The sequence below is a fragment of the Vicugna pacos genome, chromosome 8, assembly GCF_048564905.1.
Source record: "Vicugna pacos chromosome 8, VicPac4, whole genome shotgun sequence".
Lineage (NCBI taxonomy): Eukaryota > Metazoa > Chordata > Mammalia > Artiodactyla > Camelidae > Vicugna > Vicugna pacos.
In genome coordinates, this window is record NC_132994.1 from 34360958 (window position 1) to 34379418 (window position 18461).

Consider the following 18461-nt stretch of genomic DNA (forward strand, 5'->3'; position numbering starts at 1 on the left):
CTTGAGATATTTTTGGTTGTCACAATTTGGGGAGAGGAGGCAGTTGCTACTGGCATCCAGTGAGTAGAGGCCAGGGATGCTGCAAACATTATACAATGCCCAGGACAACCCCCACCACCAAGAATTATTCAGTCCCAAGTGTCAATAGTGCTGAGGGTGAGAAACCTTGGCAGAGTCTAAGTTTCCATATGGTATCATTTATCTTCTGCCTAAAGGACTTAATTTAACATTTCTTCTAATACAGATATGCCAGAGGCAAATTCTCTCAGTCTTTGTTTTTTTGAAAAAAGTCTTTATTTGCCTTCATTTTAGAAAGGTATTTTGGTTCAATATAGCATTCTAGGTAATAGTTTTTCTCTTTTATCACTTTAAAGATGTTGCTCCACTGTCTTCTGGCTTTCATAGTTTCTACTTCCTAACACAACATGTCCTTTTGTTCTGTGGTTGCTTTTAAGATTTTCTCTTAATGATTGTAAGCAATTTGATTGTGATGTTCCTTGATGAGGCTTTCTTTATGTCTCTCTTGCTTGGAGTTGGTTCAGTTTCTTGAGTTGTGATTTTATCATTTTCAGCAATTAAAAATTTTTTAACTATTATTTCTCCAAATATATTTTCTACCCCCATACCTCCTTCTGGAACTCCAAAGATATATATGTTAAATCACTTCATATTGTTCTATAAGTCACTGAGTCATTGTTAAATTTTTTCAGTCCCATCCACCGCCCTCAGTGCTTCATTTGGTATATTATTGCTGTGTTGTCAAGTTTACTAACCTTTTCTTCTGCACTGTCTAGTCTGCTGTTAATTCCATCCAATGAATTTTTAATTTCATATATTATAGTTTTCATTTCTAGAAGTTAGTATTTGATTATTTTTTGATATTTTTCATTTCTCTCCTTATGTTCACATTTTCCTTTCAGTTCTTGACTATACTGAGCATATTAATAATAGCTCTTTTAAAGGTTGCTAATTTCATCACTGGTACCATTTCTGGGTCTCTTTCTCTTCATTGATTTCTCTCCTGCTTATGGGTCATGTCTTCCTGCTTCTCTGCATGTCTAGTAATTTTTTTTTGGACTCCAGACTTTGCAGTTTTACATTATTAAATGCTGATTTTTAAAAATTCCTTTAATGAGTGTTGGGCTTTATTCTGGCAGGCAATTAATTTGGAGATCAGCTTCATACTTTCAAGGCTTGGTTTTTAAGCTTTGTTAGAGCAGATCTAGAATAACCTTTACTCTAGAGATAGTTTATTCTCCTTTACTAAATTTTGACCTCTCTCATGTCTCTGCTGAATGCCCCAGGAGTTCAGTGAGGACTCTTCACTCTGTCTGATTGGAACTTGAACATCTCCTAGCCCTATGAACGCTGAGAACTGTTTGGTTTAGTTTTCTAGTTAGTTATTCTTTGCACAGCCTCATGGAGATTCACCCTCTGTACGCAGGGCTTAATAGTCAGCAAAAAACTCAAGGGATCTCTATGCAGACTTCTGGTGCCCTTTTTTCTCCATGACTTTCTGCTCTCCAATACTCTGCCCTGCAAACTCCAGCTGACTCAGCTTCCCAAACTTTGCTTTCTGTCTACATAACTCAGAGAGGCCATCGTGCTTTGCTTTTCTACTCCATGGTTAAGAAACTGCATTCTTCAGGCAGAAAACCAGGGTGATTGCAGGACTCACTGTATTTATTTCCTTTCTCTCAAGGATAATAATCCTGCCATGCCTGTTGTCCCAAGTCAGAAAACAGTTGCCTTGTGTATTTGTCTTATTTTCTAGTTGTTTGTGATGGAAGGGTAAGTCTGGTCATACTTATTCCATCATAGCCAATATTATTTTTATCAGAAATAAAATATCCAATGAGTTGGCTTATTTGACTACTTTTAAGTATAAAAAAATTTCTGGTCTAAGGTTAAAAGCTATAATCTTACCTGTAATATGCTTTGTATTTTAGACTCATAACTTCAGTTTTTAAAAACTTTTAAGCTCAACTTTAGACAGTTTTACAGGTTTTTATGTCACTGCTAGAATTGTTGACCAGCTGATAAATGAAACTACAATCTGTTAGATTGGCAACAGATCATGCAGATTTATACATGCCTACTTGCGTTATTTAAATTTGAATGGTATGTTGAGCCAGTTTCTTAATTTTGTGATCTTCATGTAGAAAATACGTCTTTCCAAAACAGCTACTTATTTTCCTATTGTTAGTGTTTTTAAGACTTAATCCAGTCTTCCTATTATAATTGTATTCTAAGTGTTGATTTTTGTTATTTTTATTAAAGTATTTTACAGAGAGAATTACCCAGCTGGCCCAGAGTAAATATTTACACATGCTTAGGTGGAAGAGGTTTTGTCAGCACAGTAAGATCATGGAGCAGCTTTATCCTCTTTACAAGGTAGGAAGCCAATGAACAGGATCTGTGGGCTATTTTTCATAATGAAACAGAACGGTCACTAGGCTTCTTAATTCACTGTTATTAAATATAGTTATCCTACTGGTACATTAGACCCCTAGACTTATTATTCATCCTACCTAACTGCAAATTTGTACCCTTTGGCCATCTCCCCTTTTCCCCCAGCCCCATAGTCCCTGTTTCATTGAATGAAACCACTGTTTCATTCTCTGCTTCTATGAGTTTGACCTTTTTTTAAAGATTCCACATATAAGTGATACCATACAGTATTTGTCTTTTTTTTTCTGTCTGTCTTATTTCATGTAGTATAATGGTTCTCCAGGTTTATTCATGTTGTTGCAAATATTAGATTCCTGTTCATCATGGCTGAATAATATTCCATTTTACAAAAGTACATCTTCTTTATCCATTTATCTATCAACAAACTCTTAGATTTTCATATCATGACATTGTGAATAATGCTACAATGGAACATGGAAATCCAGATAGCTCAAGATACTGATTTTGTTTCCTTTAGATATATGCCCGGAAGTGGGATTGCTGGATCATATGGTAGTTCTATTTTTAATTTTTTGAGGAATTTCCATACTATTTTCATAATAGATGTACCAGTTTACATTCCCACAAACAATGTAATTGTCCATTTTTTTAAGGTCATAGTTCAAGACAGGAAAAGAACTAATAGATGCCCTTACTTGCCAGTGCTGCCTGTGGCAGAAGATAATGGTACCAGTTTTTAAGAATGAGATTTGTAGGATGCTTATATGATAGAAAATGCATTTTTCTTCATAGCCCTGGCCTCCTCTGCTGTGGGTAAAAGGCTAACCAGCAACTCCAGTTACTAAATATCCTTAGGCACTGACTCTTTGCTAGGTCACTCTCCTTCAGACTCCTAAGAATGTGATCACTGCCCCGTCAGTCAAATTCAGAATATGGGAGAATTTTGATATTCCAAGAGCCTCTTATTTGGTTCCCAAACAACATTACACTATGTTTGGAAGCAAATAACTCAAAGGAATAAGGCTTGCAAATAACCAAGTTCTGTTTTTGCATCTCTCTTAACCAGAAACAAGTTGCCTACATTATGCAAGAATACAATGATGCCCTTCAGAGAGCGGATAGATTGTCTGTTGCACGAGAAAACTTCCTTATGGGAAAAAAGAATCCTCCTAACTTAGTGACACAGGAAGACCTGACTATTTACACAAATTGGTTAGTGTGTCACCTACACTCACTCGAGACTATTCACCACTACCTGCAGGTATGTGCAACATAGTCGTGTGATGATGCGGTGCCTTCCCAGGATGGTCAGCACATCGTTTTCTCACACCTGTCACCTAGTTTTGGATTGTCAGTTTCTGTATTCCATCTGCCCTACAAATGGTGGGAAAATAAAGGGTCACTAGCTTTTTCCTTTGAGACCTTTGAAACTTTTTGTTTTTTGGGGAAACTTGCTCTAGTGAAATGACTCCATTAATTTAGCTTTCTCAAAGATACCTCTGTTGTCCTAGCTCATATTCACTTTACAAGTTCTCATTTTCATTCTCTTGTTCTGTATTTATGCTCTACAATGTAGATCCACTTTTTAAATATATATATATATTTTTTTTTAATTGAAGTATAGTCAGTTTACAATGTTGTGTAGATCCTTTTTTATTCAGCAACATCTAATGAGGGTCTAATCTATGCCAGATACATGTCCTGGGTCCATGTAGGGAATATATAATTGCTGAAAGGAAGTGTGTCCCAGGATGGTAGGAAAATGGGCAAATAAATAGTCAACCGAAATGCAATGTGATAAGAAAGAACAGAATAAGTATGATCATAGAGTAAAGACAGTCGTAGAGGAGAAGCCCTAACTCAGGCTTGAGGCATCAGAAAAGAGTGACATGATCTCATTTCCATTTTAGAATTATTTTTATTTTGCCACCTAATCTTTTCTTACTCTTTTGCACCTTATCTCGGTGATACCACCAACCATGAAACCTGGCTATCATCATGACATCATCCCTTCAGTCATGATGGGGTGTGCCTCTGAATCATCTCTCCCTGCCTCTCATGGTTTAATAATGATCTGCTCATAGGTCCAAGTCCCCCACTAAATTCTGAACTCTATGAGATTGGTCCATGTCTTATTCATCTTTGAATCCCTAGCACCTCACACAGAACCTTGTCCATTGTGGGTGGTTAATCAATATAGACCTGCCTAGAGGTTAAGGTCACTTTGAGTTGGTGATAGACCAGGTCTCCCAGCTCCAGATCTAGCCTCTCATGATTGGGCAGGTCACTGAGGCCCACTCTACCTCTTTCCTCCTCTTTCAAAGTGAAGCGCTACTCCGGAACCACAATCTGGAAGCTTCTCTGAGAACTGAGTTGATATGTGGCCTCTTGGTTGTGCCCTTCTCTAGGCCCTCCAGTATTTGCCCATCTCCAAAGTGCTGAGTGTAGCTGTCAACAAAGCCCCTGAGGTTGTTCAAGAAAATGAAAAGGTCCCTGTTGATGACGCTGACCCTGACATCCATGGTTCTGCATCTCTAGGCTCTGTGAATACCAGCATTTCAGGTAAGAAGTTGTCTTTTCCCCAGGGTGATGGGGAGAAAAGATTGTGATTGTGCATGTGTGCTGTTTTGTCACCTGATCTTGCTTGAATTTTTCTTTATACCAAAAAGTTTTATCGTCTTAATAAACAAATGTCAATGTAATATTTTCTGATGGAAAAAAATAATGAACACTTTTCTTAGACAGTATTACCTCCATCTTTGTAACTAGACAATTAAGAAAGAGGAAAAAAGCAATGAATTTGAAATCAGGAATTCTGAGCTCTGGTCATATTTTTTTGTGGCCTCACTGTTTACATCATTTCATCTCCTTGGGCCTCAATTTAATCATTTCCAAAATAAATTTTTCAGATTAAGTGATTTCTAAGATCTCTTTCATTTTTAATATTACATATTTTAAAAGACTTTCTTTATCTGAATCAATTTAATAGTCTTCCTGCCCTTACCGTGTGTTATAGATGACTAAGAAGTCTGATCAGGTTTTTACTGAGTGATGTATTTACCAAGTACACCTGGAGAGGCAGCCAACCTAGCTGTGGGGAATCAGAGATGGTGTCTCAAAAGGGATCGTCCAAACTGGGTGTTTAGAGATGAGTTGGAGTGAGCCAGGTGAAAGGAGGTGATAGTTCTCAGCTTCTTCTCATTTGTTAATTTATAAATCATATTCTTTACTTATCATAAAGGACTCTAGGTAGTTCTACTCCCACTAAGTCATTCCCCAAAGGGTCTGTTGGGTTTCTCCTGCAGGCTTTGAGAAAGGGGAGCCCTGGCTACCACCCCAGAAAGCCAGCACCAGGAGTTTGTCAGACAGGCCTGGCTGAGTCCAGTGCAGTCTACAAATTGTGGTAGAGAAGGTTGGGCACAGAGCAGAAGAGGCCCTGCCTCCAGTTATCTCAAAGGACCCTCCTTTTCTCACCCTGACTGGTGTTCGTTGGTGTTAATGCTCTTGATTTGGGAATTTTTTCAGGGCCAGCAAGAACAGAAGCTGCTTTTGTCCTGCCCCAGCACATAACAGAAACAGAAGAACTGAAACCTCAGCTGAGGCTCCTGCTCTCCCATTTCAACATCCCCTACGACGTAGAAGAGCTAGGAGATGCTGCTAAGGAAATAGAACTTCTTTTCTTGGTACTTGATGAATTCTTTCTTAATGGAAATATAGGTGTTCATAAAAGAAAATACTAGTATTTGCCACAAAGTTGGATATTTATACTGCCAGAATTGTTTCTAGAGTGATAAAATATAATAGTAACACGGAGAGTTAGACTAGCAGTTGAACTTTTTCTCTGTAAGAGTTATGGGGCTCTTGAATATCCAATCCAGAGGGATAGTAGGATTATTTTTCTGCATAATTTGAAGAAAATGGTAGATTATAGTCCATAATATATGATGGAAACATAGCCAAGATTTGGCAGATTTGCATGGTGTTTAGTGTCTGAAGCAATTGGATTCTCAGAGAGTGTTCCAATAGCTCTCCTGTTGACAAAATGCTTTATATTCAATAGAGTGTATATTGTATAGTGATTTTCTTTGTATACATGTGGACTTATGATTTTAATTGTTATCAGTGATAGTACCCAGAACATTCTCCTCAGTCTGGAGGGCACATCAATTAATAAATAATAGCCACAGTTAGTCTCTGGCTTAGCACTCAGGGGCCAGATGCTTGGGAATACAGCTTTGCTGACTTCTACACTTGGGCTTGGAGGTTCCTTTTGATCTCATATAGGCCTCTGCTCCCACTTCACATGCCTCAGGGATCTTCTTAAGCTGCATTCAGAGGTCACCATGTCGTGTTCTCATTTGCACCATCTCCATCTCTTAAGTGGACAGCCATTGCTAGGAGCTAGGATAGTGCTTTGGGGACAGCCCCCTCCATCTCTTGTGTAGTGACTTTTAAAGTCATGTAGCCTTCTCTGCTATAACATAGTGTTGCACCTCTTTTGAAAAATCATATTATCAGAATCCATGCTAAAACTTATTTCAAAGGGGAAAATAGAATTATGTGCAGACAACTTCAAATTTATGATAATAAAGTTTTCAGCCACAGTTTCAACAATAAAGGTATTTCTAGCTCTGGGTATATAATATTTGTAAGTATATGTATTTGCTAGGTAAAAATAATAAGTTGATTGATCCAAAAAGGCAATGATCAAATCTGAATGTTTTTGAAAACTCTGTGTGTAAAAAGGAGCCACTGTTTTCCTCTGTCATTGTTTGCCTTGACCTTGAAGTTTTGCTTCCATGAGTATTTGTTCCAGCATTATTTTTCTAGGACTATTTCTATTAGTAGGTAACCCATATTCTTTAAGTTCACTGGAACCAGAGGTATTCCGTGCCCTCTGGTTTCTTTGAAGGTGATGATGTCTAGCTTTTGTCTTTCTTTTCAAGTCATAGCAGCACTGCCTTCAGCAGAGAGTGCTTCTGAGGGAGTATCCTCACCCTCATTATCAGCTAGTATTATGATAGACAAAAACCAGAATCAGGACGAGATGGTGTTTAGAAAAAGTCCAAGTAAAGAAAAATAAGTCGTGGCATGCTAGGCTATCGTCAGTGATAACAAAAGAACATGAAGCTACGGAGCACTCCCACAGAGCAGCCTTGTCCCCAAAGGACAGCTTGTCTTCTTTATATAGAAATAGTTCCCACTTTTGATTTTCATATAACAGTATTACATGCAATGTTAAATGTGCTCCCAAAATATTTGATCACATTACAACAATTTTTTTGTGGATGTAGGAAGAATTCCTTTATTTGAGTACTGTTTATTCTGGCTCTCTAATGCCTTAGAGAAGGGTCAGCAAACAACAGCCTGCAGCCCACCACGTGTTTTTTTTTTTAATACAATTTTATTGAAATACAGCCATGCCCATTCATTTATGCACTGTCCGTGGTTGCTTTCACACTACAACCTGAGTTGAGTAGTTGCAACAGAGACTACGTGGTCTGCGAAGGCTAAAATATTTACTATCTGGCCCTTTAAGAATAAGTTTGCCACCCTAGCCCTAGTCTAGCGCTGGCTCATTGAACTCCCTGCACTGATGGGTATAATCTGCATCTGTGCAGTCCAGTATGGAACCACCAGTCACATGTGGCTATCGAGCACTTGAAATGTGGATAGTGTAACTGAGGAACTAAATTTTAAATTTTATTTAATTTTAGTGACTGTACATTTAAATATGAAACAGGTACATGTGGCTAGGGACAACAGTATTGGACAGCACAGCCTGGGAGTTACCAGAATCTTTAGCTCTGTGACGCACTGAACTTGCTCATTCATTCCAGAAAACTTTGTTGAGACCCTAGTATGTGCCAGCACTGTGGTTGGCTCTGTATGTGTGTGTGTGTGTCATAAAATATACATAACATAAGATATACCATTTTAACCAATTCTAAGTGTACAGTTCAGTGGCAGTAAGTACATCCACAGTGTTGTGCAACCATCACCATGTGGTGGATTCATGAGATTCATAGCCTGTACCCTCAAAAAGCTCACCATGTACTGAGGAAGTCATGACGCAGTGTGGCCAGTGCAATGATGAAGGCACTCCCACAGGCTCAGTAGGCCTGGGTCCCCTCTGGAGGAGGGAGGAAGAAGTGATCTGCATCTCGGCAGTAGGAAGTTATGTCACAGAAAGCACTGGTAGCCTCAGTCTGGAAGTGAGATGTGAGGGGATTGGCTGAGGAACCATAAAGGGTTTTAACAAGTCTTAGCATCTGGACCCTTGTCTCTAGCAATATCGTGGTCAGGCTTCTGGGAGCAGGATTCATCTCACCCTTAGATGTTCTTGCTTATCAGGTGGCCAGAAAAAGGGAATGTATTTCCAAAGGTGGACAATTTACTTCCCATTCAGGGTCCAGCTCAAAGTACATATAAATAAATATATGACATTATTTCCGATTTTTGGAGCAGATATTCAGAACAAGTAACACACACAATTATGTTAATGAGATGACTGAATACATGTGACCCAGAGGTATATACATTCAAGGTCCTGCTACTGTCACAGAGTCATGTTTAATGAATTAGTTTGACTCCAGGACGGTTTCATAGGCAATCAGTAGCTGTTTCTGAAATTACCTAAAATCTGAGACTTTTTCCACCCTGGGCTCTGCTTCTCTCTTCTCAATCCTGTTTAGGTTTCCCAAAAATTTCAAAGCATCTTCAAGGAGCAGCAGAGAATGCAAACGTTTCCAGACTATGATGCTGGGATAGCGAAGGCGGAGAATTTGGGTTTGGCAGGACCTGTCATGGCCTTGAAAAAGAGAGCCAACTGGATTTCCTTTATAAAGGTAAGGAGATCCGTGGTGATGGTCACCTGTGAATGATGTCAGCGGTGTCACAGAGTATCCTCCAAGCAGGCCAAGCAACCTAACAGCATCAGGTCTGTCAGGTCCCTATTGTCCTCTCTCCTCAATTCCCTCAGCAGACTGTCCCCTAGGACCACAGATAGGTGCCTGCCCGACTCAGGAGAGGTAGCTCAGAGAATCTGGCCTTGTGCACCAGCATCTCCCAGCTCCTTCCTGCATCTGCTCTGCGTTGGAGTTAACCATACCGATTTGCCTTCTCTGGAAGTTCCCCCATCTCCCGTGTCCTTCTCTATTGGGTCAGAACTCCCTTCTTGTTGTTAATGACCTTGGCTACTTGGCAAGAACAAAGAATAACACTCAAAGGTATAATTGAGTTGTGTAAATCCACCTTTTCAGTCAGAAACTACTTATAGAGCTCATCCTGTGTGTCAGGAATGGCCCTTGGTTCTGGAAATACACAGTTCACAAACAACATAGAAGTAAGCAGATTAAACGGGACGATTTTAGGTAGTGGTAAGTGATGAGCTGATTCTCATTATTTGGAGGTGGTTATGTTCTGTAAAGTTACCCCGAACACTGAAGTAACAAATCCTGAACCATTACTCAGGGGAAATACAGGGTTAGGCTCATCAATTAATCAATACATAACCTAGTTTTATGTGTGTTTCCCTTTAAAGACATTATTTAATATATGTTGTTGATTCATTAACATCAAACTCATGGCCAACAGCACTGTAACTCATGCCTGAATGAAGCTTATTGCACACATGTCCTTCTTCTAGAAGACACATCACAGCCTTCCTGTACTTAGGAGCACTAGACAACACTTCAGTTCTATGCTTGGGGGCTAATTTAAACAGTGAAATCACCAACAAAAAGCACAAAAGTATAAAAACATGGCACTAACTAGAACATAAAAAGGAAACTTGTTTACAGTATGAGCTGAAACGAGAAGGCAAATGTCACCTTGTTTGACTTCAGCTGGGAATATGGGGTTGGGTGAGTCAGATATTTCTCTATTCTGTGCATGTCCATGAATGTCCAGGAAAGCTCTGCTGTGCTGATATGGGGGTTATGAATAAATTTTAGTGAGGAGGCAAATTTGCAAATACAAAATCCATGAATAAAGAGGATCAACTGTATCATGAAGGAAAAAAACTTATTTGATAAAGATGGATGGAAGGAAAGCAGAGAAGTCACAAATTATTCCTAAGCCTGAGGCTTGAGCAAATAGGTGGTTGCTGTAGGGGAAGCCAGACTTTTTGTTTTAGATTCTTATACTGGCCATTCAAATAGAAATATCAAGGAGATAGTTGAATATAACAGGCTGGAGCTTAGAGCTAGATATAAATTTGAGTGTTATCAGTATGTTAATGTATTAATAACCGTAGAACTAATTTTTGAAATATAACTTGTTAATATGAAAGATGAAGTTTTACACCTGGAGCCTCAAAGAGTCTTTGTGGGCAAACTTCTCTTGCCCTATAACTGAAGTGCAATGCCAAGTACTGATGGATTTAGGGTCCCTTCTGCCAATGGGTGGTGGTGTTTCATCACAGATGGAGCTACTGCTTCTTAACAGGTCAGGTACCAACAGGAACTACTGCTGCCATCTCCCTACACGCATCTGTGAGCCCACACAGACCCTTTCCAAGACTTCACATGCTCTAACAAACTTCCTAGCACCGAGGCCAGGTCCCATTTCAACAGGTCCTTGAATCTCTTTGCTTGCAACTTTTATTGAGAACCATCCTGTTACGTTGCAACTTTGTGTAAACATGTTTGTCCACTAGATTAAGCCAAAATGTGATCCTTGGCAAAAGAAACTTTTGACCAAACTGAAAGAACGGAGAAGAATAGATGTATTAATGCAACTCCAAGCAAAAATTTTGAAGGTAAAAAAGTATCCATGTTCTCTTGTAGATAAAATTCTGTTCTCAGAAAATTGAATTTTTATCTCCTTATAAAAAACGTTAGCCATGGATTCACTATGAAGGCTTTATTTGAAACTTCTAAATCTAATTGCCAAACTTTTATAATTCTGTTAGCTTTCAGAGAGTAACAGTTGTCAAAAGAGCAGGATTTGAGTTCAGCTTTAGCACTGTCTCTGTGTGATACTGGGCTAATCATAGAACTTCCTTGAGTTTTAGTTTCCTCATCTGTGAGAGTAAAATGTTAGACTAAATTATCTTATTTTTATTGTGGTTTAAAAAAATCCACATTGCATAAAATTTATCATCTTAACCGTTTTTAAGGGTACAGTTCAGTAGTGTTTAGTATATTCACATTGTTGTGAGACAAATCTCCAGAACTGTTTCATCTTACAAAACTGAAACTCTATACCTATTAAATAACTTGCTGTTTCCTCCTCCTCCTCCCTGTCCCTAGCAATCACCATTCTACTTTCTGTTTCTGAATTAGACTGCTCTTAGATATCTCATATAAGTAGAATCATACAGTATTTGTATTTTTGTAACTGGCTTATTTCACTCAGGGTAATGTCCTCAAGGTTCATCCATGTTGTAACATGTGACCAGATTTCCTTCCCCATATATATATTTTATTGAAGTATAGTCAATTTACAATGTTGTATCAATTTCTGGTGTACAGCACAATACTTCAGTCATATAGGAACATGCATATTTGTTTTCATATTTTTTTCGCCATAAGTTACTACAAGATATTGAATATGGTTTCCTGTGCTATTCAGTAGAAATTTGTTGTTCTCCCTTTTTTTCATGAACACTTATATCAGTTTTATTCACAATAGCCCCAAACTAGAAACAATCCAGATATCCTTCAGTGGGTGAATAAACGAACAGTAGTATATCCATACCATGAAATACCAATCAGCTATAAAAAGGAACAAACTAGTGGTATATCCAAGAACCTGGATGAATCTCCAGAGAACTGCATGAGTGAAAAAAGTCAATCCAATAAAGACTGTAAGAGTCCATTTATACAACACTCTTGAAATGACAAAAGTATAGAAATGGAGAACTGATTCATAGATTCCAGGTGTTTAAGAGAGACTGGTAGGGGAGGGAAGGTAGTGAAACTATAAAAGGGCAACATGAAGGGTCCTTGTAGTGATAAGTCTGTTCTATATCTTGACTGTATCAATGTCAATATCCAGGTTGTGATACTATTCTATAGTTTTGCAAGATGTTAACACTGGGGAAAATGGAGTCAGGGGTACATAGGATCTCTTTATATTATATTCTTTTCCTCATTCTCTCTCTTTTAAAATTGTGGTGAAATATACATAAGATGAAATTTATCATTTTAACCATTTTTAAGTGTACAGTTCAGTGGTATTAAGTACATCCATGCTGTTGTGCAAGCCATCACCACCATTCACCCCCAGGACTCTTTATATTCGTCAAATGGAAACTCTTTACCCATTAAACAATAACTCCTCATTCTGTGTGCAGGGCCACCTGCTATTGTGTTTAGAAGGTTGTCACAGGATTTAAAATAAGCTGCTGTGTATATTTGAATACTTATACAGTGTTGAATGGATGAACACACCTAAGGGAATCATGATGTTTGAGCTAGATTTTATTTTTTAATTAAGTTAAATCCCACCTGGGACTTTTTTCTTATTTGTGTGTACATGATCTAATTCTTGCTGAAAAGAGAGAAATGACCCTTCTTCCAACCATTGCTTCTCCTCTCTGTTCTACTTGAGATTGCCAACCCTGAGCGAGTAATGCAAGTGCTCCAAGATCATGCTGCAAAGACAGTCTCACTGGCTTCATCTCGTGCAACATTTGTGGCTTCCCAGGGTTTGCATCAGGGCAACTACGACCAAATCTGGGAGAGCATTTATAGCAACATCAACCTCTACCAGGTATAATAGAAAAAAATAACCAATATGCTTTTCTTTTCAACTCTTCATCTGTTATAAACCTTAGAAATTTACTTTGTTAGTTTTTAGAGACCCTCTCTCCAAAGCTGTATACCTAGCCAGATTTGTTTTTATTATAACAAAATTAAATGCTAATTAAAAAGAGGGATATAAAAAGGTGTAATATAATATGTTCTTGCTGCAGGGACTTATACTCAGCCAATAAATGCCAATGCTAAGTGGCAAACTCTAGTGCTGAACACCAAATGAACTCATTTAACTCAGATGTTAAATATTGTGTGTTTGAGGGATGGTGGTCCCCAAAGAGTTGGTTCTATTGGGGGAAGCCTCTCGAAGGAGGAGGAAATTGAGCTGCGCTTGTAGGAAGCACAGGGCTTAGGGAAGTGGTGGTGGAGTGAGAAGCAGGGGGCCTATTCCAGGAGGGATGCAGAGGAGGTACTGCACATGACATGTTCAAGTCCAGTTGGGTTGAGTGGAAGATTCATGTGGAAATCAAGTGAAGAAAGTTTTTCAGCGGGGAGGAGAGGCAGGTTATAAATGCTCGTAATTCCAGACTAAAGAATTTGTGCTTGATCCTGTAAGGGAAGTCACACACACACACACACACACACTGTATTTTAGGAGGGTGCATGTGGCAGCAAGGTGTTAGTTGGATTGAAAGAGGGAGAGATTGGAGGCAGGGAAGCCAGTTAGGCAGTTACTCCATAGGATAGGCATGGAATTTGGAAATGAAAGGAAGTTTCTACACAAAGCTAGTGGATACTTGTCTTTACAATGGAACCGTAAGTTTTTGAAGCTACAATCTGCTATTATTTCTTTGTTGCTAAGGGGAGACTTTTGTTTCATTTACTTATTTAAGATGAGAAGACTTGGTGTGTTTATAGTCTGAGAAGAAAGAGCAGTGCAGAAAAAAGAGATGAAAGATATGAAAGAGTAATGTGAAAAACAGAAGACCCTGGAGAAAGAGGAGGGAATGGGATAAAGAAACCAGATAGAGGAATAATTTTGAGAAAGGGAGATTGGCATCAACTTCCCTCAAGGTAAATGAGGTGCGTAGAATTTTCAGGAGCAAAAAGTGAGATAAAGGAGCTTCTGAATGGCCCTGGCTGTTTTAGAGAGAGGAGGACGAGGTTCTGTGAGCGAGGTAGAAGGTAAGAGTGACCTGTGAAGAGGGGTATCACTCTGGGGAAGACAAAGGACCACCAATGAGGAAAGAATGTACGAGTGACTATGTAGCTCAGAGGGCCCAGTCGAAGTAGGAGGGCATGAATTTGTAATAAGCCTGTCTGTATAATAATTCTATTACTTTTACCCCTAAAGATCATTGTAGAGTAACTAAAAATTATACATAAAGTCAAAAGTATAGAGAAGTTTAGTAAAATGCTGGAGAGAGAAGCAGTGCCATGGTCCACCATCCCAGGGTGGGTATGGGGGAAAGTAAAACCTGAAGTGATGGGTTACAGATTGGCTGGAAGCAAGCACATGTGAGGCACGTACGTGTGTTCATACACACACACACACACATATACACCTTCTATATCTTTTCAATCTGTGTACACAAGAATCTAGAGAATCTAATGGAAAATGAGTTGGCCACACAGATCAGGAGCAGATGCAGCATATCGTAGTATAGCTCTGCCTGGCCCCTGAACTCCCTGACAGTGCATGCAGCTAACAGTGACACCCTCTCCTCAGCTAATATCCTGCCACAGCTGAGAAAATAGCCACAGTTTTCCCATTCCATTGCCATTTTGCACTGAGGTATATGTCACTGTTAAAGAAGACCTTATACTAACAAGGGGACAGTTAAAAATGTCTGGCTCTTCTTTTTGATCCAGATTTGAGGGGGAGGAGACAGGGAGTAGAGAAGAAGGGAAGTAGGTGAAGGCAGAGTCAGCCCAGGTGTCTCTGAACAAGATCTCTGCTCCTAGGATCCTGGACAGTCTACCTGTTGATGCTGAATCTGTTCTCCTCCTTGGCTGAGAGCGTGGAGGGAACTAAACTCTTGGGGACCAGATTAGGGTGAAAGGAGGTAAATATGAGTGAGAGAAGGGTAGGAGGCAAAGGAATATGGAGTCAGAGATGAAGAGCTTCATGTTTGAAATCATGGAGAAGTGATGATATGTGTGGGTGAGGGTGTGGCTGGGCCACCAGGTGACAGAGTTGTAGCAGTGCCCATGTTCGCTTAGGGGACAAAGGAGGTTACCTCTGTGGGACCAGCATGCCGGCGAAAAGCAGAAGGTGCACAGCGAGAGCAGGAGAGGTGACTCGGGAGTGTTGAGAGGCAGAAAACACTAAGTTCAAGTCACAGCGTTGAAGCCCAGCTGCACAGTGGAGAGAACACTCCTTGCTGTTCTCTGCTGCTGCTTCCCTCCATGTGCCGAGGAGGTGGAAAGTCAGGGTACTGATAAAAGGCAGTCTGAGTTTTCACCAAAGTCTGTTCTGAATATAGTTGACCGAATGTTAAAAAGACATTTTATTTTATTTTATTTTATTTTATTTTATTTTATTTTATTTTTTAAACATTTTTTATTGAGTTACAGTAATTTTACAATGTTGTGTCAAATTCCAGTGCAGAGAACAATTTTTCAGTTATACATGAACATATATATATTCATTGTCACATTTTTTTTTTGCTGTGAGCTACCACAAGATCTTGTATATATTTCCCTGTGCTATACAGTATAATCTTGTTTATCTATTCTATATATACCTGTCAGTATCTACAAATTTTGAACTCCCAGTCTGTCCCTTCCCACCCCTACCCTTGACAACCACGAGTTTGTATTCTATGTCTATGAGTCTGTTTCTGTTTTGTATTTATGTTCTTTTTTTTTTTTAGATTCCACATATGAGCGATCTCATATGGTATTTTTCTTACTCTTTCTGGTTTACTTCACTTAGAATGACATTCTCCAGGAACATCCATGTTGCTGCAAATGGTGTTATGTTGTTGGTTTTTATGGCTGAATAGTATTCCATTGTATAAATATACCACATCTTCTTTATCCAGTCATCTGTTGATGGGCATTTAGGCTGTTTCCATGTCTTGGCTATTGTAAATAGTGCTGCTATGAACATTGGGGTGCAGGTGTCTAAAAAGACATTTAAAAAAAAGAAAAGAAAAGAAAGAAATAAAACCACTTACTCTGGCTAGATACTGACTTGTAAATGTTGTTCTTGGAATTGACCAAAGGGAGAAAATGTGAGCACTGTATTTTCAAGCTGATTTATGACAAATAGACTCTAAAAAGACTTAGAATACCTACAGATTCTAGAGGTGGAGCATGGGGTGGGGTGTATTTAACACACACAAATTACCAATTACCAAACACATTAATGTCATACAAGTTTTCCAGTTTCCCATCCATTCATTCAGTGATTATTGCGTGGGTGCTGTCTTTGTGCCAGGAATTGTGCTGGGCTTGGGGAAGGAAACATGCAATAAACTCGTGAATAAAGAAGTAAACCTACATCTCTAATGTGCAGGTGCTGTGAGGAAAACTAAGGAGCAGAAGGCAGTGGGGTGGGAGGAGCACCCTCTGGTAGAGAGACCAGCCATGATCTTTCAGAGTAAGGGGCATCTGAGCTGAAATTTGATGAATGAGAGGGCATCAGCCGTGCAAACAGGCTGGAGGAGAGCTTTCCAAGGAGGGAACAGAAAATAGCACAGGGTTTAAGGAAGGAAATCCTGAGGCAACAACCAATAGTTTTCCACCTTCTTTCACATTTTCCTGTGAGTGTTATTCCTCCAGGGCACCAATGGTAGTGTGTTGACATTCTGGATGTTGAATACTGGTCAGATGAGATTAAGATTAAGTAAAATGTAGCAACTGGAAGGAGTCACAGGAATGTGGGTATGAATTTTAAAGCTCGGTAACTATTTTGCAAGCACATAGCATTCAAGTACGAATTTTAGCATGTGTATGTCGGTCAGCATCCTGATTCTGAAGTTGACAACCCATATCCTATGAAAAAGAGCTTTCTTAAGGGCCTTCGCATGAAGGAAAACAAACCTCAGAGGACTGTTCATTTTGACAGCCCTGAGAGAATGCAAGAACTAACTGTAATGCAACTTCAGAACAGTTTCTGATCAATTCTTAATGAATACTATGCACTAGCAACCTTTCTTTAGGGAGTTTTTTTAAAAAACTATATGTTTTATTTTTGAATAGTTTTAGATTTACAGAAAAGTTGCAAAGATAGTATAGAGAGTTCCCAGTACAAAGCATTCCCAGGGTACCACACTATTTAATTGTCACGTCTCCCTAGACTCCTTGGGTCTGTGCCAGTTTCTTAGTCTTTCCTTGTTTATTGTGACCTTGGCAGTCTCTAGGAGTAACCTATAGAACATTTCCTAATCTGACTTTGATGTTTTTCCAGTGGTTACACTGGGGTGATAGGTTTGGGGTAAGAGCACCCCAGAGGTAAAGTGCTCTTCTTGTCACATCAGATCAGGGGCAGATGCTCCCAACATGACGACACCGGGGATGTTAATCTTGATCATGTGGTTAAGCTAGTGGTGTTTGCCGAGTTTCTCCACTGTAAAGATACCATTTTTCTCTGTAAGGAGCTTTATAAAAGATTAATTTTAAGCTACGGAAGTAATAACTAGATATTAATGCTTTAACTTGAACTAATGGAGACTCTAATACTGGTCCCCTCCATTCCACTACCTCAGAGGTAAGCACTGTTATTGCTTCAAGCCATTTCAATGCATTGACATCCATACATGTGTCCGCATTAAAAATAATTTGTATATACATAGTATAATTTTGCATTTTAGTTTTCTATATGAACCATCTGTCATATCCTATGGATATCTTCCTGCAACTTGCGTTTTTCACCCAGCAAATATGTCTTAGAGATCTGTCTCAGCTGTCCTTTTCAGTGGCTGTGTTATTTATCGTGTACTACAGGTCACACAGCCACCCCTTTGTGGATGTTTGTTGCCATTTTTTCCCCCATTAGAAACCATGGTTACTGAACTTTCTTGTATATGCCTTCTTCTACATAGGTGTGTTTCTTTAGTGTAGATATTTAGAAGTGGATTTTCCGAATCATAGAATGTGCACTTTAAATTTTTCATAGATTCTGTCAAAGTGGTAATAGCATTTTTTCTTATCCAGAAACTTATGAGAGAACCTGTTTTCCCACATCCATTTTAATACTGAATATGTTTGTCTCAACATTGATAATGTCTGTAATGTTTCTATCATAGTTTGAATTGGCCTTTTATTTATCATTAGCATTGAAGGCTGGCCACTCTTTCCTTTAAACACAGTTCTAACTCCAGATTAACTCAAAGATCT

General features: G+C 39.0%; 1 protein-coding gene across 2 annotated transcripts in view; it reads left to right on the forward strand.

Moving 5' to 3' along the window:
- The window catches only part of LOC102529311 (coiled-coil domain-containing protein 162), a 151914-nt gene that overhangs the window by 21581 nt on the left and 111872 nt on the right, over window positions 1–18461 (forward strand). Inside the window, exons 5-11 of one of the 2 annotated variants that reach the window (XM_072965712.1) lie at window positions 2281–2394; window positions 3479–3673; window positions 4821–4974; window positions 5938–6095; window positions 9108–9260; window positions 11072–11173; window positions 12970–13131. In XM_072965712.1, the coding sequence (XP_072821813.1) occupies window positions 2281–2394; window positions 3479–3673; window positions 4821–4974; window positions 5938–6095; window positions 9108–9260; window positions 11072–11173; window positions 12970–13131 (1038 nt within the window). Of the gene's footprint in view, window positions 1–2280; window positions 2395–3478; window positions 3674–4820; window positions 4975–5937; window positions 6096–9107; window positions 9261–11071; window positions 11174–12969; window positions 13132–14135; window positions 14199–18461 lie in introns of those variants that run through there. The other variant, XM_072965713.1, reaches the window with a different exon arrangement.